Source organism: Pipistrellus hanaki (genome assembly GCF_964339955.1).
Source record: "Pipistrellus hanaki genome assembly, chromosome: 13".
NCBI classification, from domain to species: Eukaryota; Metazoa; Chordata; class Mammalia; order Chiroptera; family Vespertilionidae; genus Pipistrellus; species Pipistrellus hanaki.
In genome coordinates this window covers 43,625,395-43,651,677 of record NC_140515.1, presented here as the reverse complement: position 1 = coordinate 43,651,677, position 26,283 = coordinate 43,625,395, and the positions used below count along the sequence as shown (strand labels likewise).

The 26,283-nt window shown below is 40.4% G+C and overlaps 1 protein-coding gene across 5 annotated transcripts in view; it reads left to right on the top strand.

The window, feature by feature from the left end:
* The window catches only part of THRB (thyroid hormone receptor beta), a 280,496-nt gene that overhangs the window by 210,299 nt on the left and 43,914 nt on the right, over positions 1–26,283 (top strand). For 4 of the 5 annotated variants that reach the window (XM_084902973.1, XM_084902971.1, XM_084902972.1 and 1 more), the window contains one exon: positions 22,016–22,276. The exons of the other annotated variant lie outside the window; for it this stretch is intronic. In XM_084902973.1, the coding sequence (XP_084759099.1) occupies positions 22,016–22,276 (261 nt within the window). The remainder of the gene's footprint in view (positions 1–22,015; positions 22,277–26,283) is intronic. 5 annotated transcript variants of the gene reach the window in all.

Here is a 26,283-nt window from a genome sequence, read left to right as displayed (position 1 = left end):
TCTAGGATTCTGGGCCCACTCCAGAACAATTCTGGACTAAGCCAGCTTTCAGCCAATCTTGTGGAAGTCGAATGCTTTCCTTGCAGGCTGAGTTGAAACCCAGCTGCCTCCCAGTGAGCTTTTGCTTTCCGGCTTTGCTTCTTAGAGCAAAAACTAACAGTAGTTCTATTTTCAAGAGGAATCTACTGCATGCACACATATGCTTAGTATGTTAATAGGTTCAGCTGAGAAAATTATCACTTTAGACTCTTTTGTGGGTAGATGAAGTAAAAAAGTGCCTCTTCTCTCTCTTGTGCTGTGATCTTGTACTATATGTTTATTTTTAAAACCTAAAGGGAGGTCATAATAAAGTTGTAAGATGTCAGAACTAACCCCTTTCTTTAGGAGAATAATTTAAAGGGCAAATATGCATAACTTCTTCTTTGAAAAACATAATAGGTAATATTATTGTTATGCAGTATAGAAAACCAAATAACCTTTATGAAAAGAAATCCATTGTTTTACATGAACAGGAGTAAGAACATTGAATTTATTTTCCTAAAACTAAAGAAATCAGCATTTTCGAATAAAAAAGCCACCTCAGACACGCTGCTTATTAAAGTTATATTTTGTATAAACTCAAATGGAAAATTATTTCCTGGAGTTACTTAATATCAACTATGATGGAATTAGATCATGCCAAAATTTCCTCATTGCTTTCTTCAACTAATTTGAAATTAGGACTGTGTGAAATAACTCATTGAAAATACTGATTTGTAAAGAAGAAAGAAGAAAGTGCCTTAATATATTTAATTAATCTAGAATTAAGTGCTGCTTCCTAGAGAATCTGAGGGGAATTCTGCTAACCTTTGTGGCATTAAAATGAGTTCTATTTTGCATAAAGCCATGATTCACAGCATAAAAAAGTTTATTCTAAGATATGAATACCTAAGATATTAAATAGCAAAGTTTGAGGCTTTTGGCCGTGGTTGGAAAGGAAACTAAGAACTCAGACTCCTAAAGGCCAGAAACAAGCATCTATTATGTTGGCACTGAACCTGGCTTCATGAAATTAATATATGACACAAAGTGGAGCCCTGTTGTAATGCTGTCTTTTTTCCCTCGAGGCATTACTGTTGAGTGCATTCCAGGTACAAGAGAGGGATGTTTGCAAGGATCTGATGGGAGCTTTCTCTGTTGTTGCCCATGTGCTTTTACTGTCCTCTTCAGGGTTTGCTTCCTTGCTGGGATGGAGACATTAGTTAAGGAAAATGGAGAATTGCAAAGGTGGGTTTGTTTTTTTTAACTTGCATCTCCCATTATTCCTTTAGGTAAAATATTTTTCATGTTTATTGCCCACTTGCATTCCATCTGCAACTCAGTTGTTCACATTGATTGTCCAGTTCCCCTTTGTGGATATTATGTTTTACTATTATTTGTTGGAGTCATTTATCATATATTAAGGACAATAACTAAGCAAGTTACCTAATCCATCTAGATCTTGAATTCCTTATCAATTAAAGAAAAAAAAAGTAAGACTAATTCATCTCTAGTTCCCCTTCCACTTACTTTAAGATTAGATTATTTTAATACTTAACATCTGAAGGCTTATAAACCACACTTACATAAAGTAAGACATGAATAGGTCCCTCAGCCCAGCCTGCCCCCTCTCATAGTCTGGGAGCCCTCAGGGACAGGAAGCAACCTGGCAATCAGGGTAAGGTGATGTCCCATCAAACCTCTGTTGCTGCCACTGTTGGCAGTGCAAGCCTCAGCTGGCCCTGGTTACCTGAACCTCGGGTGGCCCTGGGCAGCTGGGCACCCACCATCTGAAGCTTGCCTGCACCTCAGGCCAGCCCTGGGTGGCTGGGGGGCCAAGGGGACTGGGGGACTCCAGAGGCAGGTGCACAGAGCAGCCAGGCCCGCCCCCTTGCCGCATACCTGCCACCCCAACAGGGCTGAGGGGACCGGGCACCACTATCTTGTGGCTGTGGGCACAGCCATCTTTGAGGGTATGACAGTCAATTAGCATATTCCCTCCTTATTGGCTGTGGGCTCCACCATCTTTGAGGGCGGGGCAGTCAATTAGCATATTCCCTCTTTATTAGGTAGGATGAGTGAGTATAGAATCGCGGACATTGCCATATAGTCTACCTGAAGAATACTGGCATCCTGCACTCTGATTGTCTCTGTTCTCCCATCCCTCGCTGGCCTCTTTAACTTCCTGAAGTTCTCCTGAGAGAGACATTGTTAATTAAAGGACCAAGTTAATGAAATCACACCAAATCCACGCAGATTAGTGAAAATCTTCTCTCAAAACTCCCGAAACATCTAAGACAATTAGTTGTAGAGCAATTTCATGTTCCAAACCTGAGTTGCAGCCAAATGACCAGGAAATTGAAATATTAAGAGAACAAGGCTTTATAGAGTGAAATATGGAAGCAGAAGAGTTGTGTGGAAGAAATGATTTCTTTACCAACAACTCCTGTGTTCTTCCAAGAGGCCACTCTTTACAACCTTTAGCTTTTCCTAAACTCCTAACCCTAGCCCCATTGTCCCTGCTTCCCATCCCACCTCAATTGTCACCACCATCATCATTATTACTTCTACCATCATCATCATTGACCACCATTATCACACCATCACCATTCTGATGAACTCCTTCAAGCCTATTGTCACCAAGAATGCCCAGTACATCCCTCCCCCAACTTCTAACACAAACAGCAACCTTAACATACCAGGATTCCATCAGGACCTATCATCCTCTCTAATCTCCCACATGCCACTAAAGTCCGCAGCAGTTGCACATATGTAGATGCAAGGTCCCTCAAAAGAATTGAAGATCATTTTTCCCAACAAAAATGTAGTCCCTGAAGGATATGTGAAGTTATTTTGCTTGCAGTGAGCCAATAGTTATTTTTTTCTATGCCGCCACCACCACCCATCCTCAACCCAAACTGGAAAGTCCCAGGATTGCATTTTATCCCTCTTGACTTCTCCCCCACTCCCCACACTTGGCAGTGAGGTCATTCTTGCTGTAGAACTTGGCTGTGCTATAGAAGGGACACCACTGTGCAAGTCCAACCCCCAAGCGGATAGAGTGCAGATGCATTTGTTTTGATGCTGATGCTGAACTGAGAGTCGCTTTCTCTAATCATCACATTTTACACATCAATAGGCAAAGGCCAGTGTAGTGAAGTTACATGGCCAAGGTCACCACAGAGGATTTAAGTGTTTGGACCATCCGTTTCCCCTGCAGCTGCCAATAAAAAGAAAACTTTAAAAACCACTGGTTTCCCATCATTAGATTCCATTCTACTCATATAACATCAAATTGTGGTTCTCGTCTTTCTGCCAAGACCCTCCTGTTATTCCCTACCACCACCACCTCTCTTGAATCTTGTGGTTCAAACATTTACCTGCCAAAGTGCATTTTTTAATAAAATTCATTGCCTGTTTTTACTAATCAAGAACAATAACAAAAAATCTGATATATTTGATGAGCAGGATGAAATGATCAATGTTCCCATACTGCACAGATATATGAAAAAAAAATTGCTATAGATATATATCTGTATTTTTTTAAATAGAAAGCATAAGATTTTTCATAAAAGTGGAATAGGTTGCCTCATATCATTGTACTAGAGGCTCAGTACATGAATTCCTGCATGGGTGGGATCCCTCAGCCTGGCCAGCGATCAGGTCTATGGGGTCGGCCAGGGGGAGGGACCACAGGAGGTTGGCTGTCCATGGGAGGTTGGCTGTGAGAGCACACGGGGGGGGGGGGGGGGGGGGGGGCCTTCTGCATTGAGCGTCTGCCCCCTGGAGGTCTGTGTGCATCATAGAGACTAGTCATTCAGTTGTAATGGTCCCTTAGACTTTTATATAGAGAGATGTATAGATAATTTCTCTTGGGCCTTTTCAAACTTTAGAAATTGCCTATAGTTTTCCTCAGTACTACTTTTATGGAACTCAAGAGCTATTTGAATGAATAAATTCTATATTCTAATTTTCTCAACTCTAAGTAGGAATTATACTCCTATAATATTTAGCTAAATAGAACTATAAATGAAGCCGTCAGAATTCCAATTACTACTGGCACTGCCTTTCATCAAAAAGGTCTTTCAGTATTATTATAAAATTGTTCTTCAAAAATTATGTCTATGTAAGTGAATATAAAAGAGCCTATCATACTCAATGCATAATGAAAATATTCATGAGGATTTAAATCATTTGATGCTGTGCACCAAATTAGATCAAGAAATCATTGACATAAATCAGAACATTAGTAAATTCTTTGAGTTTCTTTCAACAGAAAATTCTAATTAGATTTAACATTAGCACATCTATGATATTGGATTCTAGGTGATTTTTAGCTGGTAATTTTTTAAACATGCAATACCTGAGTATTTAGTCAGGGGCAATGATCTCTTTTCCCTTAGATTGTCAAATTTTAAAAAATGACAACAACCAATACAACAGTAGCTGTCTGGTGTGAATGAATCAAAATTACACCTTTTTTTGTGTGTGTGTGTCAGATTGGCAAAGATATATTTTCTCTTTCGGTATGCAGCAGAATTTCAGTAATTAGTTTATGTGTGCCATTAGATAAGAAAGGTTGAAAATCACTGCTCTAGGGAAACAGCAGAGATTAAAAAGAAAGAAAGAAAGAAGAGAGAGAGAGAGAGAGAGAGAGAGAGAGAGAGAGAGAGAGAGAGAGAGAGAGAGAGAGAAGGAAGGAAGGAAGGAAGGAAGGAAGGAAGGAAGGAAGGAAGGAAGGAAGGAAGGAAGGAAGGAAGGAAGGAAAGAAAGGAAAAGAAAGAAAGAAAGAAAGAAAGAAAGAAAGAAAGAAAGAAAGAAAGAAAGAAAGAAAGAAAGAAAGAAAGAAAGAAAGAAAACAGGCACAGAGTCTAGTTGAGTACGTAATACGGTACAGTCATTGTCACTAGCAAGCACTCAATAAACGTGAGTGCTCTCTTTTTTATATATTTTTATTGATTTCAGAGAGAAAGGGAGAGGGGGAGAGAGAGAGAAACACCAATGATGAAAGAATCATAAATCGGCTGCCTCCTGCACGCCCTCACTAGAGACCAAACATACAACCCAGGCACATGCCCTTGACCAGAATCAAACCTGGGACCTTTCAGTCCACAGGCCAATGCTCTATCCACAGAGCCAAACCAGCCAGGGCTAAATGTGAGTGCTCTTGCTTCTTCAATGCACAATCTGAAAATTTGATATGATTTCCTTCCCCCCCCCCCCGCCCCGCCCCCTATGCATCTGAACTATGAAAACAAGTTTGTCCCGGAAATTCCTGATAGAATAATTTATGGAGTAATGACACATCTGAGAGACTGAGAGGTCAAGTAGAAAATGTCTCAGTTGTTCCTATTATTTAGGATTGAACTGACAGGGTGAGAACTCTGTGAAGCGTGTTTAATGCGCAAGGTCTTAAATCATAATGATTTGAGCTACAAACAAATACTGGTTTGGTTCCAACAAAAGTAAACAGAGAAACATCAAAGCTGAGAGCCCTCTTCAGGGTTTGGTGGCCTTTACATTGTAAAGCGTCCTTTTCGGAGCAGAGGAAGGTCTTCGGAGGTGGTACATGGGTCCCCGGGACCAGAGGGCAGAGGGCTACAGTGGCTCCTCCTGCTTGCTGACAGGTCAGGAAGAGTGTGCAGACCTCTCACAAGAAGCAAGAAGACAGTATCTGCATCCCCCACACTGCCTAGGCCTTGCTCTTCTGGCCGAGACTCTCCCCCGCCGGGGATGTGGGAGTGAGGGGGGACCCTCACCTCTCTATGGCCCTCCTTGACTCCTTGTCTCTCAGCTCTTGTTTTATTGCGTCCTGTGATTTCCAAATAGGACAGAGGATTTTTCTGTTTGTTTTGTTGGGAAGCCTGCCTATTTCTTTTTACTCTCTTGTTTCATCCTTTCTATGAGGCTCTGTTTTATTTCTCTTATTTGCTTTTATGCCTTTCTTTTAAGTGCAGGATGGCATGGGTGCCAGGAAAATGATGAGGACAATATGTCTCTGAACCAGAAAAGTATATATCATCTTCACTCTAGTCATCTCTGCACCAACCATTTTTAATGCCCTCAAACCATATCTGCATTGCTGAACTTTTAAAATGTGACAGAGGGGCCAACGGTACAAGCCTGCGGTTAGATCCATCTCGGGTCCAGCGTGACTCTACTTCTTTAGCTGTGACCTTGGGTAGTTGCTTTTCCTTTTTTTATTTTTTTAAAATATATTTTATTGATTTTTTTTGCAGAGAGGAAGGAAGAGGGATAGAGAGCTAGAAACACTGATGAGAGAGAAACATCGACCAGCTGCCTCCTGCACACACCCCCTACCAGAGATGTGCCCGCAACCAATGTACATGCCCTTGACCGGAATTGAACCTGGGACCTTTCAGTCCCCAGGTCGATGCTCTATCCACTGAGCCAAATTGGTTTTGGCCGCCTTTCCTTTTTTAATACTCGGTTTCTCCATCTGTGAAATGGAGGTAATTATTTTTTATATCAATATTAGTGTAAGGATTAAAATTAATAATAAATGTGCTCAGCATCATGGCTGAAACACTGCTAGCCTCAAGTAATAAATGGTAGATGCCATCATCAACCACCACCATCTCCTCAGTATCTCCAGGCCAAATGCACCATCCCTGCCAGAAAAGCTTAAGGAGACAAATGCAGCTGTCCTGTTATCTTACTTCAAATACAGTAGAGGGTAGATTTGATACATTCCATAACCCCATGCCATCCAGCTTTCCTGAACAACCCATTTCATAATCAAATAGCCATAGGCATGCGATTCAGAAGTGGGCCCCTGGTTCCATTTTCCAGGTCTGGTCCTTGAGAACTGTCCATCCATTTTAAGTATCCCTTTAGGATGTTTGTGAAAGAAAACACCACTGAAAACCTATTACGAAAGCATCTACAAGCCTTTTGCTGCTGGCCTGCCTCCACAATACAGCTAATTATATCATTCTCGCCTTTTCAGACAAGAATTTTCAAAAGATCCTTTTGTGTGTGATTCTTAGCCACTTCACTCTTAGAAAACTCAGGATGTATTGATCAGGCCTGTGATTGGTCTCATGTCTCTTTCCAGACAGGGGCAGTTGTAGCCATGGTACATTTTTCACCTTTCAAACTACACAGATCATAGCATGTTTAATTAAAAGAGACCTGCTTAAGATTCCAAGTTTTCAAGGTTAAGAATATGATGTGCTTACTGACACTGTCAAACCCCAGCCCAACATAAGAATTTTTATTGTGCGACAAATTAGTTGAGAAAAGGCCTTTGATCTCCACATGCACTGACCAAGAGGACAAGAACTAAATTGGCCAGAGTATGGGGCTCCTGGACCTGGGAAAGGTTGACTCGTCCAATGATAATTTCACCAAACACTCTTTCTAATTAGCCTTTTCGCGCCTCTCTCTCTCTCTCTCTCTCTCTAACGGTCTGGTCTACTTGGTACTCATAGATTTCGCCACTGTCCTCCATTCCCTTTGTTCACATCATACCATATTGCCAGAACTGCCCACCACAACATAGAAATCTATCTTTTGCCACTCCCCAGAGCTGGTTTAGAAAGTCTGCCAAAGATCTTGGCACAAGGAATCCTCTGAATGCTTCAGCCCAATATTCTATTATCCTAAATAATCAGCAGATGTCTTCATCCTGAGGACAGACTATAGAAATGGAAGACAGGGGCTGCTTGTTCTGGAAATAAGAAGCTTGTTAGGTGAGCGCTACCTGACTTCACCATTTCATCCTGAACTGTCTCAGCTCTCCCTGTGTCAGGTGGGAGGCTCTGATGGTACTCTATATTAGGAGTCCAAACTCTTGGAGTGCTCAAGGCACATAACTGTTTTGCTTTTAACTGTCCAGATGGCCTTGATCAAATATGACCACCTTTTCGGACCTCGATTTCCTTTTCTTTAAATTAGGTGTTTGAACAGGGGTGAGCCCTAAGATTCCTTTAGCCCCTACTATTCTCTGAATTTTAGTACTCAGAGCCCAATGGATGAGGACCAATTGAGCTAGGTAATTTGCCTTTAAAAACTGGGCATGGACTATTGCTGCATACTAACAAGCTGGCATACATGACCCTAGTTGGTGGTCAGAAAACATAGGTAAAATGGGGAACAATATACAATGATTTATGAAGTCAACACAGTGTGAGTTTTGCCAAGTGAGGATCATTTTTGATGTGGCATCATCATACTCTGACATAAAAAAAGATAAAAACTTTATGTTTCTAAGGCTTTAAATGACAATAAATTACTCTAAAGTACATCCCTGCTACTAATTATTTTGTTCATGTTCATGCTGTGTCTGTTTCAACTTGCTTTAAATAAAAGCCTATTCACCTGCCATCCAAATATAGGTCCACAGCAGTTCAGATAGAAGACAGCCTGGGACTTATGGTAGCAGGGATATTTCAAGTACCTAATATTGGGCCCTATCATAAGAAAACCTATAAGTCAATATTAGTAATAAAGAGAAAATAAATAAGGCTGTTTGGAGCACAGTAAGTTTCTTTCCTTGCAGGAAAGCTGTTGTGATCAGTACCAGCTGTAAATGATTGCTTGTAATAAAAAAAAGTACTTATGATCATATTCCAGTGAAACCACATCACAAATTTGCTTATGTAAATCATAACGTCGAAAGATGAGCAATGCTTTGTCAATTTCACCAGCTTTCCCACCTACTAAAACTAAGTGTCCATGTTAATATGGCACCATCGCTAAAATTTCACAGATTGGAACTGAGTTCGGATTAAATTAGTGAATCACTTAAAATACAGGTGTCCTTGCTAGTGCTACATCTATTAGTCCTTCATACTTCAGAGCACAGTTGATGACTGCTGCCTCAGAATATATTAATTCAATCAGACTAATTCCTAGAATCAGTCCCACTGGTTTATGGGAACGAGATGACAGCACCTATAAAAAAGGAACTCCAGTGCACAGGGTCAGAGGAAGAGCACTTTAAATCAGAGAACCCAAGAAATTCTGTCACCTCACAATTTTTCCTAAAGTTGGTTTTCTCAACTCCAGCACTATTGACAGTTGGGGATGGACACGTCTTTGTTGTGGGGGCTGGTCTGTGCATTGTAAAGTATTTAGCAGCATCCCTGGCCACTACCCACTAGATGTCAGTAGGATACACACACACACACACACACACACACACACACACACACACTCACTCACTCACTCACTCGCTCAAGTTAAAAATGCTTCTGGACACTCCCAACTGTCCCCAGGAAGGCAGAACACCTGGCCGAGGACTGCCAGCCCAGGACAGCCCGCTAGGGACTCACGATAACTACGGTCTCTGTATCTCCTTTTGAATCAATATATGGATCCACTAGATTACCCTCATTCAGAGGTGACATATAGGAAGTTCCTTCCTCACTTTGACAGTGTCCTTCCTCCACCCCCACCCTTTTCTCATCTTTCCAGGTAAATGTAACCCTAGAATTGAGAGCGTTGTACACGAGTCAGTCCCAGGAGTACACTGCCCATTCTGCTTGGGGTAGCCAGTTTGGATCATTTCGTGACACTTGCCACTTTACCTGCCACATCGTTCTAAATAAACATGGCAACGAGAACATGTATTTAGGTTGAGGAGTACTTTGGTGCCACCATTTCAGTAGCTCAGTTTGCTCTGCAAAGCTGTCATCTGTGGACATATGGCAGCCAAACAGGATAATAGCTAATAGCCCAATACTTTTCATTCTTTTGGTTACTATTTGGTCAGAAAATAGGCCAGACTTTCATAAAGCTGTAAATGTTTGTATCTTAAGCTGTGACCTTTTTGTTTTTCCCTTTAAAAAAATCATGCCTTTCAAGTTCTCAGCATCAATGTTCTCAGGCACTAAAGTTTTATGGTTGAAATCAGGCACATCATTTGGACATAATGTCCTTCCTACATTTCTAAACAAACATGCCCTTTGACTCCATTCTTTTGGAGGAGAGATTTTGCTTTCTGAAGCCAAGTTTCCTGAGGAAATAGATGAGTCTCTCTCAAAGCAATATTTGGGCAAAGAGATGGCCCATCATAATTTCCATAGGATTTCCCATCAGGGCAGCTTGGCCCATCTTGAGGAAGCTTCCAGGCACCGCACTGCCTTTTAACTGGCTTTGTGACCTGTGAGAAAATTATTCATTTCTCTGGGCAATTGTCTCGCCTGTAGAATGGAGTACAGTGGTTATGAAAACAGTTTCCTATTGGTTATCTGTAACTTTGGGCAGCGTCTTTAGCTCTCTCAGCTAAAGTTTCCTCACCTGTGAAAAATGGGCTGACAATATCTCCTTCACAACCATTGTTGTAATGAGTAAAACACAGTATGCATCCTGGCACATAGTAGGCCTTCTTACATGGGTTAGCTGTCACTTTCATAGACTCAAAATGAAGTCATCCTTTTGTCAGTTCTAAATTATTTCTTGTCCTTTTAACCTTTCAGATGGGCATCTAGAAAACAAATCAATTCTTTGTTAGCTTGGATGTTCTACTTGTTTGCTTATTTTTGCCATTTTATAAGTTTTTTGGCCACTTGGAGGCAGAGTACATACCACCATAAATATTAATTTTTTTTAATATTTTTTATTGATGGCTACTTGGAGGCAGAGTACATACCACCATAAATATTAATTTTTTTAAAAAAAATATTTTTTATTGATTTCAGAGAGGAATGGAGAGGGAGATATAGACAGAAAAATCAATGATGAGAGAGAATCACTGATTGGCGGCCTCCCGCATGCCCAACACTGGGGATCAAGCCCACAAACCAGGCATGTGCACCAATAGGGAATCAAACCAAACTGTGACCTCCTGGTTCACAGGTCAATGCTCAACCACTGAGCCACACTGGCTAGGCAACATTAACTTTTTGAAAAATCTTCAACAGCAGTCACTCTGGGAAACAGAATCACTCAGTGCACAGCTGTTTCTTATTTGATAAATTTACTGGAAGAAAAGACATTTTAATTAGAAAAACAGCTCTTAGTTTTTGAGGTATAGAGTGAAAATGTCAAAATTTGAACAGTGTTGAGATTGAGCAATAAATCCTTGTGGTCTACTAAAAACAATATGCTTTCAATTAAAAGATCATGGAACAAAGAATCAAAAGACCCATCTCAGCTCTTCCTCTGTCTGGGTGACTTTGAGTAAGAAAGTGACAACTCTGAGCTTTAGTTTCTTTATTTCAAGCCTCTCATTATATATTCTAGTCCATAGAATTTAGTTATTTTGCCTTGGTGATCATATAAGCCAGTGATTCTCAACCTTTCTAATGCCTCAACCCTTTAACACAGTTCTTCATGTTGTGATGACCCCCAACCATAAAGTTATTTTCGTTGCTACTTCCTAACTGTAATTTTGCTGCTGTTATGAATCATAATGTAAATATCTGTTGAGACCCACAGGTTCAGAACTGTTGCAGGGTCACAATGAAAATAACTTATGGTTGAGGGTCATCACAACATGAGGAACTGTATTAAAGGGTTGAGGCATTAGAAAGGTTGAGAACCACTGATGTAAGTTATTCGGTGTTGATTTCCTACAAGCAGCTAAAGGGCTGATGTGGTTTGCTAGACCTTTTTGAGTTCAGATCCTGACTTTATCATTTAGTCACTGTGTGACCTTGGGCAAGTTGTTTAACCTCTCTGTGCCCCACTTTCTCATCTAAAAATAAATGAGGAGCCAAAACCGGTTTGGCTCAGTGGATAGAGCGTCGGCTTGGGGACTGAAGGGTCCTGGGTTCGATTCCGGTCAAGGACATGTACCTTGGTTGCAGGCATATCCCCAGTAGGGCGTGTGCAAGAGGTAGCTGATCGATGATTCTCTCTCATCGATGTTTCTAACTCTCTCTCTCTCTCCCTTCCTCTCTGTACAAAATCAATAAAAACATATTTAAAAATAAAAAAATGAGGATAATATTTCTACTTCACAGAGTTTTTGTGAAGATTGAATTTAAAGTGTTCAAAATGGGTGCCTGACATATAGGAAGTATACATTAAATATTAGCTATTGTTTATTATTTCACTGGTTGTCTCTAGATGGGAAAATCTTAAAAAGTTGAAATTCTAATCAGATTTCTTGGTGTTTGGGATTTTTCCATTTAATGAACCAAATTTATCAGCTAATCACTTAGGAAATAAAGACATTAAATACCCATCATCCTCAGTTCCTTACCTTCAACCCATCCAACATTACTTTCCCCTCTGATTCCTGAATAGGAAAGATCTTCTCTCTGTATAGTAAATATTTTAAATTGGATAACCCACATGTTTAACAAATTCTATCTACTTTAAATGGAGACTGTGTCTGTAGCACAGTGCCTCCAACATCAATGTGCACGTGAATCACACAACAATCTAATTAAATTGCAGATTCTGACCCATCAGTTCTGGAGCCAGAAATCCCGCATTTCTAACGAGCTCCCCAGTGATACAAACGCTGCAGATTCTCAACTGCACTTCCAGTAACCAGGCCTTGGACACACAGCCATTTGAGGATGGAGGGCACAAGGTGACACACCCAGCCCTTGATGGGGGAAAGCAGGTTGGAGAGAGGCTGGCCCATGGAGAACCATTGCCAGACACCCTTCTCCAGCCCCAGGCTGACCAGTCCTATTTTAAGCAATTAAAAAGTTTTTAAAAATAATAAAAGGTATGAAAAGGATAATAGAAATCCCACCTACTTCTCTTGATTCTCCTGAACTATAAAAACATCATAGTATAGGTGGCACCAAGCAGTATGACCCTCCTACAATGCTACATTCTCTTCCACAAGACAGGAGGTGGGGAAACAAGTTAATCCTCCACACCATTTCTGTTTCTGGGACAGAAACTCTGCTGTATGGTTGCTGCTAAGCCAGACCCTCCAGGGGAACATACCCTCCAGGGGCTCTCATACCACTAAGACCCCACTTCGTGATGTGTGGGTTAATGGCTTTAACAATATTCTCAGGGCCTGAAGAAAAGCCCAGAAGTTTCTTCTCTCAAGGAGTCCTGGCCTATCTCAAAGCTTACCTGCTGGAGGGCAGTGAGGAGATGTGCATGCTGTGATAGTATTTCTGCTCCTTATCAAAAGGAAGAAGTAAGCCTTCCCAGCTTGAAGCGTTTCCTGCCTAAATGAGTTCTGCATAGTTACTTATATGCACAAAAATACACCAATGGGAAATGCTAGTGAAGAGGAATCTGTAGACTTTGATGCCAGCGTATATTTTTGTCCATGTTGTTAACCCCTGGGTGTGATGGAAAGACTATGTGTGCTTTGCTGCCAAGTGAGGAAACTTCCTTTAGCGTGTGGTGTATAACATTGACTTGCCCACCTAAGAGTCACAGAGGGTCTTTCCATTTGAGAAATTGTACCTCTCAACGTTTCTTCTTTATCCACAAATTATGCCCCAGTTCGGGTTTCCAAAGTTAGAAAAGATTCCCATGCATTTCCTACTGTTGCGAGGGGTATTTCAAGCTTGGGAACATAAAATGGGGTCGCTCTGATAGGCTACCTCATGTTTTGTTTTGGGTTTTGTTTTGTTTTATTGTTTTTTCAAAAATGTGGGTTCAGACTGGCAACAAGAATAAATATTATGATCTGAACTTTCATGCAGGAGAAATCTAATCCTGGCAGCAAACATCTGTTCCCTTTTATGTGCATTTGTGCCTCTTTAATAGGAATGTGTCTGCAACAGCTGTAGCTTTTCTAATATCCTAAATGGAATCGCCCCGGCCTTTAGAGTAATTACCTCCAAGTTTGAGTCATCCAACCTGAGGCTTCTCTGATCAAATCGGTATGAATTATGGAAAACCGAGCGCCGGTTCCTGGGGGAGGAGTCCATTGTGCCCTCTGGAGAGCACTCGCCCAGGCTTCTGGGCTCTGGTCAGTGTTCCAGCAGCCAACGCCTTCGGATGTGGTTAAATAATTATAAGGTGTTGCTCATGAGCGTGGTCACCGCCATGTTTTCATGCAGTGAACTTCCAAGTGGCATTTCCACCATGATCTTTTCACTGTGTTTCACACTAAACTTTTTTTTTAAAGGGCTCTAAATGCACATGTGTCAAAAAAAATTGAATGGTTTTAACTTATTATCAAGATATTATCATTGTAGCGTCTAGTTTCAGAATAATTATGTGAGGTTTCTATAGCTCTGATGATTGTTTTTCATCGGGATGGTGATTGCCTAATGGGATAGACAGGAAAACTGGAGAAGTTGGAGCAGCTAGATAAGGAAAAGATTTGTTTCTCTCTTAGCAGCGCCCAGATCTCACTCACTTAATGGACTGGGAAACCCTGCCAATGAAACTAGAGAAACCCTTGGCGATAGCAAACGTAAATTCAGCCACACACAGGGCCGGAGAAGGCCAGTCTCAGCAAGAGGGAGAATTAGGTGGCAGGTGCCCAGTCAAAGAAAGACAAAACCATATAGCAATGGAAAACAGCCTACCTGAACAAAGAGGCTAAGTTTGCAAGACTGTGCCCACAAGGAAATATTTCTGAGGACACAGTTCATGTAACCAGACAACGGCTGAGCAAGGGCCTCTGCAGATCCGAGTTTATCAAGTCTCTGAAGCAAAGCAGCGGAGTCAGTCTCCGGAAGTATACACTCCTATATGGAATGTTCGAGCACATTACATGCTCCTCAGTATTCCATCAATCCATCCATCCATCCATCCATCCATCAATCCATCCATCCGTCCATCCATAAATTTTCAAATAAAACCTAAATAAAGGGGTAACATTTTCTTCTCAAACCACAGCATCCAGTTTCTTTGGGGACCTCTGCTGCAGATCTTGAAATAGTTGCAGACACATAGCACCTGGAAAGAGGAGAAGTGAAGAAAGAGATGATTTGCAGAAACTGTACGGGACCAAGAGAATGTAATGAGCAAGGGCACTTATCTGAGAAGCTGGAGCATAGAACAAGCACAAAGAGGAGAAATATTGATTCCTGTTTCCCACTGGATTGCAAATGAGAGGGAGAGAGATGCAGAGGGCTGCTGAGTTTAATTAAATTCCTCTCAAGGCAGTGAGCATTCATTAATGGACCAGGCCCCAGGCTACATGCTGGGGTACATACCTAAACAAGCCATGGTCCCAGCTATTAAAAATCTCACAAACCTAAACAGGTGAACTGGTAATTATAGCATATTGTAACACACTCTAAATAGAAACACGGGAATCACCTGTTAACTTCTCCCCACCCTTATTTTCTCATTGGTTAAAATGACACACACACTACCTACTTCTTGGCATTGTTATGTGAGTGCCTATAGCTGCGGGAATTGAGAGACAGATTAAGTTAATTAGAGTCCAGTAATGGGGGGGGGGGGTGGATACTGTTAACATAAAAAATATTCAAACCTGTAAAGAATTTTGTTAGCTTATTTGAGCCATACTGTAGATAATTGCCGGGAAGTGAAATCTCAATGTATTGGGATAATGCTCCGGAGAATGGCAGTTTTTCATCTTGTTTTATACTTTATAGTCAAAGGAGGAGACATAAGTGGGTGACAGGAAATCCACTGGTGATAGATTAGAGACCCGGAGAAAGCAAAGCAGGGGAAATCTCTGGGATTGGATAAGAACTAAAATAATAGACACATACTTCTTTTACTTGAGTACAGGATAGTTAACAGTCAACAATTAACTCAATAACAATGAGGGAATTTGTGGGCTCTCTCCTGGCATGAAGGCCCATTTGGTTGTGCGCTAAGAGGTCCAGAAAAAGGGAAGTTACAAGTTACCATGATGTTTCACAAGTCTGTTATCTTAGATGCAAAAAGACAATAGGCTCAATAAAGATCTTTGTCAAGGAAGATACTTGCCTACAACATGACTACCCACTAGAAACTGCTTTTTAATTAAAGATTTTTAATTTCAGACCATCTTTTGGCGTTACTTTAGGTCTCTTGAGTTTGCAAGACCGCCATGCAGGCCTTTCCTGAACTTGTCAGGTGGCTCCTTTTTTGTCCACAATACCATCAACACAATACAGGCAAGGACATGGTATAGTCTTGCCTTATAGAAGAAATAGAGACAAGTATCTATATATATATAATAGCCTAAGTGACCATCTAACTGTTGGACTGTACAACGTAGCCATGATGTGCAATGACCATCAGGGGGCAGATGCTCAACACAGGAGCTGCTGAGCTGTGGTGACTTGGCAGCTGTGGTTCTCAGGTGACGCACCCAGAACCAGAGAGAAGGGAGCCCTATTCCAGGGTGTATCACCTGAGAACTGCCCTCTCGCAATCTGGGACCCCTCAGCAGATGTTGGAGAGCCTGTTTTGGCCCAATCCCCATAAGCCAGGCCTAGGGATCCTACCAGTGCATGAATTCATGCACCAGGCCTCTAGTCATAGATATTTAGGAGAGAAACCTAAAGAGGGAGAATAGTTTGCCCAAATTCACACAACTAACAAATGGCAAAGCCAGAATTTGAACTTTGACTAGCAGAGCACTATCATACTTACTGTCCTGTTTCTAAAAAGCAAAACCATTTTCATTTGCACTAGCACCATGGTCGGCAAACTGCAGCTCGTGAGCCACATGCGGCTCTTTGGTCCCTTGAATGTGGCTCTTCCACAAAATACCACAGCCTAGGCGAGTCTATTTTGAAGAAGTGGCATTAGAAGAAGTTTAAAAAATTTGGCTCTCAAAAGAAATTTCAATCGTTGTACTGTTGATATTTGGCTCTGTTGACAAATGAGTTTGTCGACCACTGCACTAGCAGATAAGGGAAGATAATACTACTCGGAGTAGAAAATGTGCATTGCACTGATTTTAATAGTGATGATTCCTTGTTACAATGGTGCCTCACACAACGAACTTAATTCGTTCCAGGAGCAAGTTTGTTATGCGAAACGTTCGTTATGTGAAACGTGTTTTCCCATAACAATACATGTTAAAAAAAATAATTCGTTCTGTAGCATAAAATATGCTAAGATGACTTTTTAAACCTCAATCTATTAAGTCCTGCTTTTTTTAGAAGCCATGATATAAAAAAAAATATTGAGTTTAACTTAAAAGGACGACTGCCGTGATACGTGCGTGATTTAATTCGTAATGAAGAACGATTGCCGCGATACGTGCTTAAGTTAAGCGCAGTGACTAACGACTGCCTGCAGTGCCTGCGCGGAAGGATGCAATACATCAGCAGCGATCGTGGAAGCTCGGGCGAAGCAGTCGTGGAAGCTCGGGCAAAGCGGTCGTGGAAGCTCAGGCGACTTCGTTGTGTGAAACGAAGTTCGTTGTATGAATCATGAAATGAAGTTCGTTGTGTGCAGTGTTCGCTGTGGGAGGCGTTCTTTATGCGAGGCACCACTGTACTTACCATTAGCTTTAAGATAAGAAGAGGCATAGAGTCTGTGCTGAGGATGTTGTCTTCTCTTTGCAAAGTTCCCAGATTATTAGGGGACATAAATACTAATTAAGATGTTGTGCTGGGTAGACACTGTCACCAAAAAAATAATAATAATAAGGAAATTATAAGGTTCTATAAGGACTGGGAAAGGGTACCACAGGCTCAGGGAAGAGCTTCTGCAATGACACTGTGGTGGAATCAGCTTCACAGGTTAGAAGCCCAGGTAGGCAAAGGGCAGAGCCTCCAAGAGGGACCCAGCAGGAAGGAGGGGTAAGTCCTTGGGCCTTAGGACTTTATTCCAATATTGATGGGAAGTCATTAGAATATTTTAAGCAGCTGAGAAATATGCTATAATGTATATTTTTAAAAGTTCATTTGGGCTGTTGTGCAGACAATTAATTGGCAGTGGCTGAGAGTGAAAGCTAAGAGACCAGTGGTGAATATAAATGAGTATATTGGGAAAATTGAATAAGACAATAAACATACTTAACAAAGAACTTTCAAAGTACTAATCAAATGAGAGCTATTAATAGGCCAATGACCACTCATGAAGTTAAGCCAAATAATGAGACGAGTCTGTTAGCAAGTAGGAAAAATATGAAAGAGCAGATGAAGTGCTTCTCTGAATTTTAGGTTCCTTGTCAATCAAGAATTATACCATTATGTACTTCCTGGGGTGTTCATGCAGATAGATGAATAAGTGTCTAGCTCACCACCTGATCCATAGTAAATGCTCACCCAAATATTCATCTCCTGTTCTACATGACCCCACGGATAAAAGTAGGGTGATATGTACATAGTCTGAGAATTCAACAAGGCTAACCATTAGATGTATGGATTGAAGTAAAAAAAAAATTGAAGTGGAAATTAGAGACATCATACTTAATAGCCTGATCCTACACAGTGTTTTAATTCTACCTACTCCCTGTATGCATGAATTTGCAAAGCATTTTATATACACATTCTCCTAATATTGATGGCCTTTTCATGCAAAGTAAACACTCTTAGAATGAGTGCCTTGAAATCCCTGCCTACTCAGCTGACCCTTTATGACCCCTTTGTCTTAATCCTACTTCCTCTGCCTTGGCGCTTTTCTAAGGTGACAGCTTGCTTTGGTGTCCTGAAATACTTGAATATGTTCATATAATTCTCCCTTTTTTGATGGACAGATTTATTTTCTATCATCGTTAATGAAATTTCCAGAGATAGGCTGTAGGTAGTTATGTTAATGAGATTTATGCTTATGTCTCCTTCACAAAAGAACCCTTTGGAGCAGTTCTGTGTCATTCAAAGCCACTAGAATATGCAAATGCAGTCATTCCCATCTAAACTCCCCGAGACACAGGGGCCAATATGTAGAAGTTATTTCTATAATAGTTCACGTGTCCCCACCTTGTTATTTTCTTTGATTTTACTTATTTATTAATTTGCATCATGACTGGTTAAGAGTCTTCGTATCTAGACTTTGAAGTACTAACAGCCAGGTGTTAGCTGGGATCCATTAAGAAGCAAAGGATTTATACTTCGCCTGAGTAACAAGATACGTTCATTTCTAGAAAGAAAAAGAAAAGAAAAAAACCTTTTAAAAAAATGTATTTCTACTACTGTGTACATTGTGTCTCTAATGCTCAAAACAACAGGATTTTTTAGTGAAATTTGGTTAAGTCTATCCCTGTACTCTATAAGATAATATGCAATTAAAGTCTGACTTTTAATGCTTCACACGATCTCTAAACAATTGATGAATTTTTTCTTATAACACATTTACTTCAAGATGGTAAAACATTAGAGTCTGAGAGGGACATTGCAGCCTTATCCAGAACTTGCCAATAATTTGTCTGCATACCTTAGATTTTCTTACCCACATGGATCTCAAACTCTATTATATCAGAATCTTTGGAGGACTTAGTAAATATACCAATGCTCAGGCCCCATCCTACTTCAACAAGCCTGTTCTCTGTGGTCTTTCATAGCACCATGGGTGATTCTGATTCTCACCAGAGTTTGAGAATCACTAACTTAATCTTTGATAATTTAATCTCTCTAAAAATATATCTCATTGGTTTAAGTTTTTGTGAAACCAGAGAATATAACCATTGGACATAGAAATAACAGAAAATTCCTGGAAACCATTATTACCAAGCAAACGTATGTGGAGGTAACTTATATTTGACCCAAGGACAGCATACCCAATAGGCAGGATTTAAGGAGTTTGGTGTAACAGGTGTCTTCTCCCTCCTTGGGACTATATAGGAACTGTATAACCACACACACACACACACACACACACACACACACACACACACACACCTGTTTTGGGGAGGATGAAAATCAAAAATAAATCTGCATAGTTTTCCCAGGACCCAATCAGTACTTCTCAGTCCCAGGTTTCCCAGCAGTGTCCCCAACCAATAAACCTGCCAATTAAGCAACTAAATATCATTATCATGAATGTAATTACAGACAGTAATTATAAGCCTATAAATGCCTCCCACGAATAAAACCCTTTTCCCAAACAATCTCAGCCTCCTTTCTTAGGAAAATGGAAGGCAATCCTATCCCCTACCTTCTCCCTATTACAGCCTCCGTTGCTTAGAAGAAAAAAAAAACCCACTCTTGCTGGCCCAGGGGAAAGGCTGTATATACTCTAAGGATGAATTGCCCCCTTGAATGGAGTCCCTTTCAGCATCTCTCAGCCAAGTCTGTTCATTAGCTCTCCTCACTAGGGAGCAGTGACGACCCAGTTAGGCTGTATTTCTTAATGTCTATGTCTGTCAAGGTAGATAATATTAATACCAACTTTTGAGAATTTCTGTAGAAAAAAAATGAAGTGTTGGTTTTACAAAATAGCATGATGCCTTTTAACATTGCTTAAACCAGATGCAATTTACTGAGAACGTAGAGAGTCCCAGAAAATCAAGTAGATATCGCAAAAACATGCATGGGTGAAAAGGCTTTTTTCATGTCTGTAGAAACAAAATTAATCTCTTTGGGCCCAGAATTAACTCTTGCATTCAGTAACTGTATACTTAGCTCATAAAAACCTCAAACCCTCATGGATAATGGGTATTTGAATGGATTCTACATAGATATGTTGAGTCTGAAATGCAATACAATCCCCCAAGATCTCAATCTGTTTTCTTTTAATGGATCTTGAGCGTAAGTGCCTGTAATTGTACCAGTGGCTGGCATGGTTGAGTCCAGACCATGCATTGAAGAATGCCATATAAACTCTAAGGAGAAAGGACCCATGTTTGTTTCACTGACCTCTACAACGCCTAGCAGCCCTCTGTAGAGTGCATTTTCAGGGCTCTTCTCTGAATAAGAGCAAATGTTGCATCCAAAAGCTATCATATTGTATGATTTTTTTTTTAAGGGATTATTGCTTACTAGCCAACGTAGGATATTTTGAGTCACAGCATTTCCATTTACTGTGACAAAGAAATCATGTGTAGGACTTCATTGTTGTGGTTGTTCAGAGCCTTGTCCTGGAATAGAAAGGGAGTGTGTGGGTACCAGGATTTTCACACAGTAATCTGAAGACCCTGGAGGATAAATGTAACTTCCAAAAGTGACTGAGAGTAGATTACGCTTTTAGAGAAACCATCCTGACCAGTATCAACTGAAGACATCTAGTTGCTTTAGAGAGGGTTTAAACCTCCATTTCATTTTTTTCTACAGAAATTCTTGAAATTTCCAAGAATTTTTGGAAATATGGATGACTAGATGGATTATATTTTTTAATGTGTATGCCTATGCAAATATGTGTATTAGCTTGCTCGTTTTTACTTTCTACTTTATATCCATGTTACCCATGTATCTTTATTAAGGGGGTAAAATTCACTAGGGAAGGTTAATGTGAAAAAGTCTTCATTATATAATTTTTCCCCATATTTTAGAGGGCTGAACTTCCAGTCCATATGTGAATAGAAAAAAAACCAATAACATAATATACATCAATAATTAATTGCCTATACCTCAACCAAAGAGATGTAGGGTTTATCAGTCTATCATTGGGGCTCTTAATTCACCCCAAACTAAAGTACCACCTGCTGTCCTTCATCCGATCTCATCGCCAATTTGAGACTACAGTGAAACCATTTACAAGATCCAGCCTCCTTCTTTTAGGCCATTAGAGGTAGAAGGAGAACATAGTTGTCACTCAAGGTAGCCACGTGAACATGTCCCACTTAAGTAACAGGGTGCCCCTCAGGTCAGCCTGAGAAAAGCCCAAGTCAAACAAGGCTGAATCCTGGGTATTTTATGTCCTAAGGATCTGAAAAGTCTTCATGACCAGCCCTAACCCTCCTAACCTCAAATGGTCACCTAAGCAGTGACATAAATTGGTGTGAACTTGCTCTTGGGACACTGCCGTGGAAGTGAGACTGGCGAAAGTACAGCCTTCCCAGGGAAGAACTAAACATAAGGGGGAATGGGTTGATTAGTCTGACTGGCAATTCAACCGTGGTGGCCCTATGCCCAAGGCTGACAAATTCTGCGTCTTATCACTGCCGTCAAACGGAGATGCATGTGAACGCTGTCAGCCCAAAAGAATTGAGAAACAAGTTGCCTTCCAGAAGTGCATCTCAACCAAACCTTGACAATGCCAACAGCTCATCATCATGTATTTTTCAACCCTCCAGAAAATGGCCTTCCAGCCTGGGACAAACCGAAGCACTGTCCAGACCACGAACACGACTGGAAGCTAGTAGGAATGTCTGAAGCCTGCCTCCATAGGAAGAGCCATTCGGAGAGGCACAGCACATTGAAAAATGAACAGACATCGCCACATCTCATCCAGAGCACTTGGGCTAGCTCCATATTCCACCTGGACCATGACGATGTGAATGATCAGGGTGTCCCAAGTGCCCAGACCTTTCAAACGGAAGAGAAGAAATGTAAAGGTAAGCAGATTTTTACTAGACCACATGAAGTGTTTCAACAAGGCCAAAGAAAAATTTCTTCGTTGTAGCCATGTGGTTAGTCTTCCTGTATTCCACCGTTCAGTGCCCATGTGTTTTCCCCAACGATTCTGTTATGAAGTTTCTTTATCCCCAATCTTCTTTTAAACATAAATAAATAAGTGGATTCCAAAGAAAAGCAGTTAATTTCAGTTTTGTGTTGGGTTGGGGCACTTGGCGTTTCTCTAATTAGCAGAAAGGTTGTTAGTTTTGGCTTACATTCTGTTTTCAAATCTGAGTAAAAACAGACATTGCTATCATTATAGAAGCATTTGCTTTGAAATGTGTGTGCATGTGTATGTGCGTGTGTATGATTCTTTCCCAATTGTGCCAGCAGCTAATGGGATCTCCGAGGCTACCTTTAAACTAAATAGACAATTCATGTTCTAAAGAGAGGTTTTAAGTTGTGGGTGTTTGGTGTGGGGTTTTTTTTAACTCATTAAATCCTTGTGTCATCATCCTGAAAGGCCAGATTATGGTTTTAGGAGGTGGTCACCTCGTAAGAAATATGTTAAACTGGCCTAAGTTCCTGATTGCATTCGACTTAACTGGTCTTTACCTCAGGTCGCCTCCACCCTGACAGATGTCTTTGTGCTGATCGCTTTATTGTCTTAGGGCTCCCTTTGCTTCTTATAATAATTTAGTCTTTAAATGTCCAAGAAAGCAATTTGTGTCTTTAAATGTCCAAGTTCATATAATTTCCCATTCTTTCTCAATTTAGCACTTTAAAAAAAAAAAAAGGCTTTTTATTTTTTATTTTTTATTTAAGGATTTTGACTCATGATAAAATTCTTAATTGGGTCTTTAAATATTTGGCAATCATGCCAAAACCGGTTTGGCTCAGTGGATAGAGCATCAGCCTGCGGACTGAAGGGTCCCAGGTTCAATTCCAGTCAGGGGCATGTGCCTTGGTTGCGGGCACATTCCCGGTAGGAGGTGTGCAGGAGGCGGCTGATCGATGTCTCTCTCTCATCGATGTTTCTAACTGTCCCTCTATCTTCCTCTCTGTAAAAAATCAATAAAATATATTTAAAAAAATATTTGGCAATCACATACAAGATATGTTAATGAAAGTTTATAAAGACTCTTCTGTATGAGCCATGAAGAACTTTTGCATACTCTTGTAGCTGGGACAGAAACACATATATTTACACCTCTAAATGAAAAATGATTGTTCTTTAGTTTTGCTGGAAACAATTTGATCGCTCCTTGGAACTACCAGTTGACCTGGGTAGTTGAGTGTACACATTTTCAGATGAAAATAGGAATATCTAAAAATAACAATAAAATCGTGGTATAAGCTCTGATTGGAGAATAGCCCAAACTATCCATGTTCTCTTTATAAAGATTTGTGTTTGTCCCTTAACTGTATTATTTAGGATATTTGAGAAATTGAAAGAGATATTTAGAAAAAAGAGCAAAATACATTTTTTCGAAGAATTCAGGCTATAGGACAGGTGTGTCTGTGTGTATGTACACATTTGTTTGAAATATAATTGAGATTTAGCCTTAGAATTTGTAACCAGATTGTGTCTTTGAATTTTATGAGCTGGCATCAAAGCTGTGTCAGTCCTTGGTGTACAGTGAAATGCCAACAGAAAGTGCAGTATTCTCCTGATATAGGAACTCACTGGCTAATTTTTATTTATTCACAATTGATAGCTATAGTCATTCATTCATTCAATCATAGGGACAATCTCTGCTCCATCATTTATGAGATATATTGGCCTTGGATCTCTACAGTCCCCCACACCATACACTTTTCAATTTGTTCATATACCTTAAAAGCAAAAGGAAAGCATCTTTATTGGATCCAAGACCCTAAGTACATATATAATACAGTGGTTAAGACCACATTTTGAATCTGACATATTTGGGTTAGAATACTAGTCTTTCCAAATTTCTGTTCTTGAGCAAACTTATGTGATTCTTGATCAAATTAAATAAGATCATGTTTTTAAGCATTTAGTCTAATACCTCCCATTTAGTGCTCCCTAAATAGCAGCTATCATTATTACTGTAATCATTGTTGTTAGTTCTGCATCATTAAATCACATCAATTCCTCGGGCTACACTGTGTGCCTGGTAAGGACAGGGGATGGGAAGCAGGACAGATGAGTGTGGGTGGGACAAGACAATTCAAGGAGGTTAGAGTTGATTTTGCATTCGTTCAGTTCTCTATTGCTGAAAGTTGGAGAATTCTTTCATAAGACATTACAAGTAAATGTTAAAGTCCTCAAAATTCCAGTATTAAAAGGAAACCAACTAAGGTTAATACTCCTGTAGTTTTCAAACTAACCAGGGTTCACCTTGGCATGGATGTGAGCCAATGCCTTGGTTCAGTATGAAAATGCCACCAGGAAAGCTATGTTGTCATGGCCCAAGAACCATATTAACTGAATTCCAGTCATTCACAATGGACACCTATTACCAGTGAGGCCAGGAAACAATGTGATTGGTCACTCTTTTTTTTTTTTAACTTGGTTGTTCTCCATCTGCTCTGCTCACTTGCCTCTATATAGTCACTGTGAGGAGAGTTCTATTTTGATGTCCGTCTATACTGGAAGTTTATTTCCTGGGTATCTCTAGCCCCCAAGCATGCTTGATATCTCAGATCTGGGCTGCAATTTCATTCATTCATCCCACCAGTGTTTATTCAGTGTCTACATGTGTGGGACACTATCCTTGATGTCCTAGCATGAAGAAATAGCAGTGGGGCTAAATGAACATCTAAGTAATCCCATTTCAGGGACCCCAAATGGAACAGATAAGATCTAAATGGCCATCAAGGGTACAAAAAGTTAAGGATCTGTAGTGTAGAAGCCAAAAAAACAAGTTGACTGCTTAATGTTATGTAACAAGTCCATCTCCCACACCAGTGCCCCTGTAAAGTGTGATTTGTGGACTATGATCCTTCTGCAGACTATGATTTTTCCCACTCTGTTGATGCAAGTGCAGAAATTGAGAATAATCTTTAAAAATCTTTAGAGCAATTTGCCACTGACATTCAGATGCATAAGCAATACTTTCACCTCACTGAACAGGGTATAGACCAGTTGGGTATTATCAAACCTGCCTGTCAGTCATATGGGGCCAGAGCTACGTAAATTCTTTTGCTGTAGAACCATGTATTGAGGCATAATAAACAGGATATTTCTTTTTAAATAATTTGAGAATCGCTGATTTGTGCTTCATAGTGTTCTTCGTGTTTTTCTTTAGATTTATTTTCGTAATGCATCTAATGTTTTGTTTTCCATTTTGGTCTGAATTCTGCTTTCTTTTTACTCTGCATATATGTGTGCTCCTATCTGCTACAGTCATTCTAATGAAATTTATTGGGAGCATATTTAACTGGAATGAGATCTCTGAAGACCTTTCATTCTGCTATAAAGACCGCAATTCAAATCTGATTTAGTACCAGACACTATATCCAGCCAGAAGCAAGTAACCCATTCCCTTTCCCAAGCCACCCTCTATCTCCATGCTATGCCTCCTAGAATTTTTGTCCCGATTTTAACTGAGAGCTGGCCTTGAGGACCACATCCTTCTCCTGCTGACCTCCTCTGTTTCCAGAATGAGATGATGCATTGGGTGGTGCTCACAGTTCACCAACTAGTGACGCTAGCAGTACCTGGAGCTTCTTGGAAATGCAGAATTTCAAGCCCTACTCCAGACTCCTGAATTGGAAGCTCTGGAAAGGGGCCCAGGAATCTGAGTATCAGGAAGAACCTTAGACTATGACTCTTAATTCTTAGTATAGGAAAGGATCTGCCACCTAGTGGACTTTGGGGAAACTTGCATTTGTCATCTCACCTGGGGAGCCACCTGAGTCTATCTATTCTTGATTGGGCCTTCCTTTAGTCCTGGCTTATTATTTTAATTGCCAACTAGATGTTCTATGTCATCACTCTGCCTGGTAACACCTCCCTCTGGGACCTGAATTCTCCTGA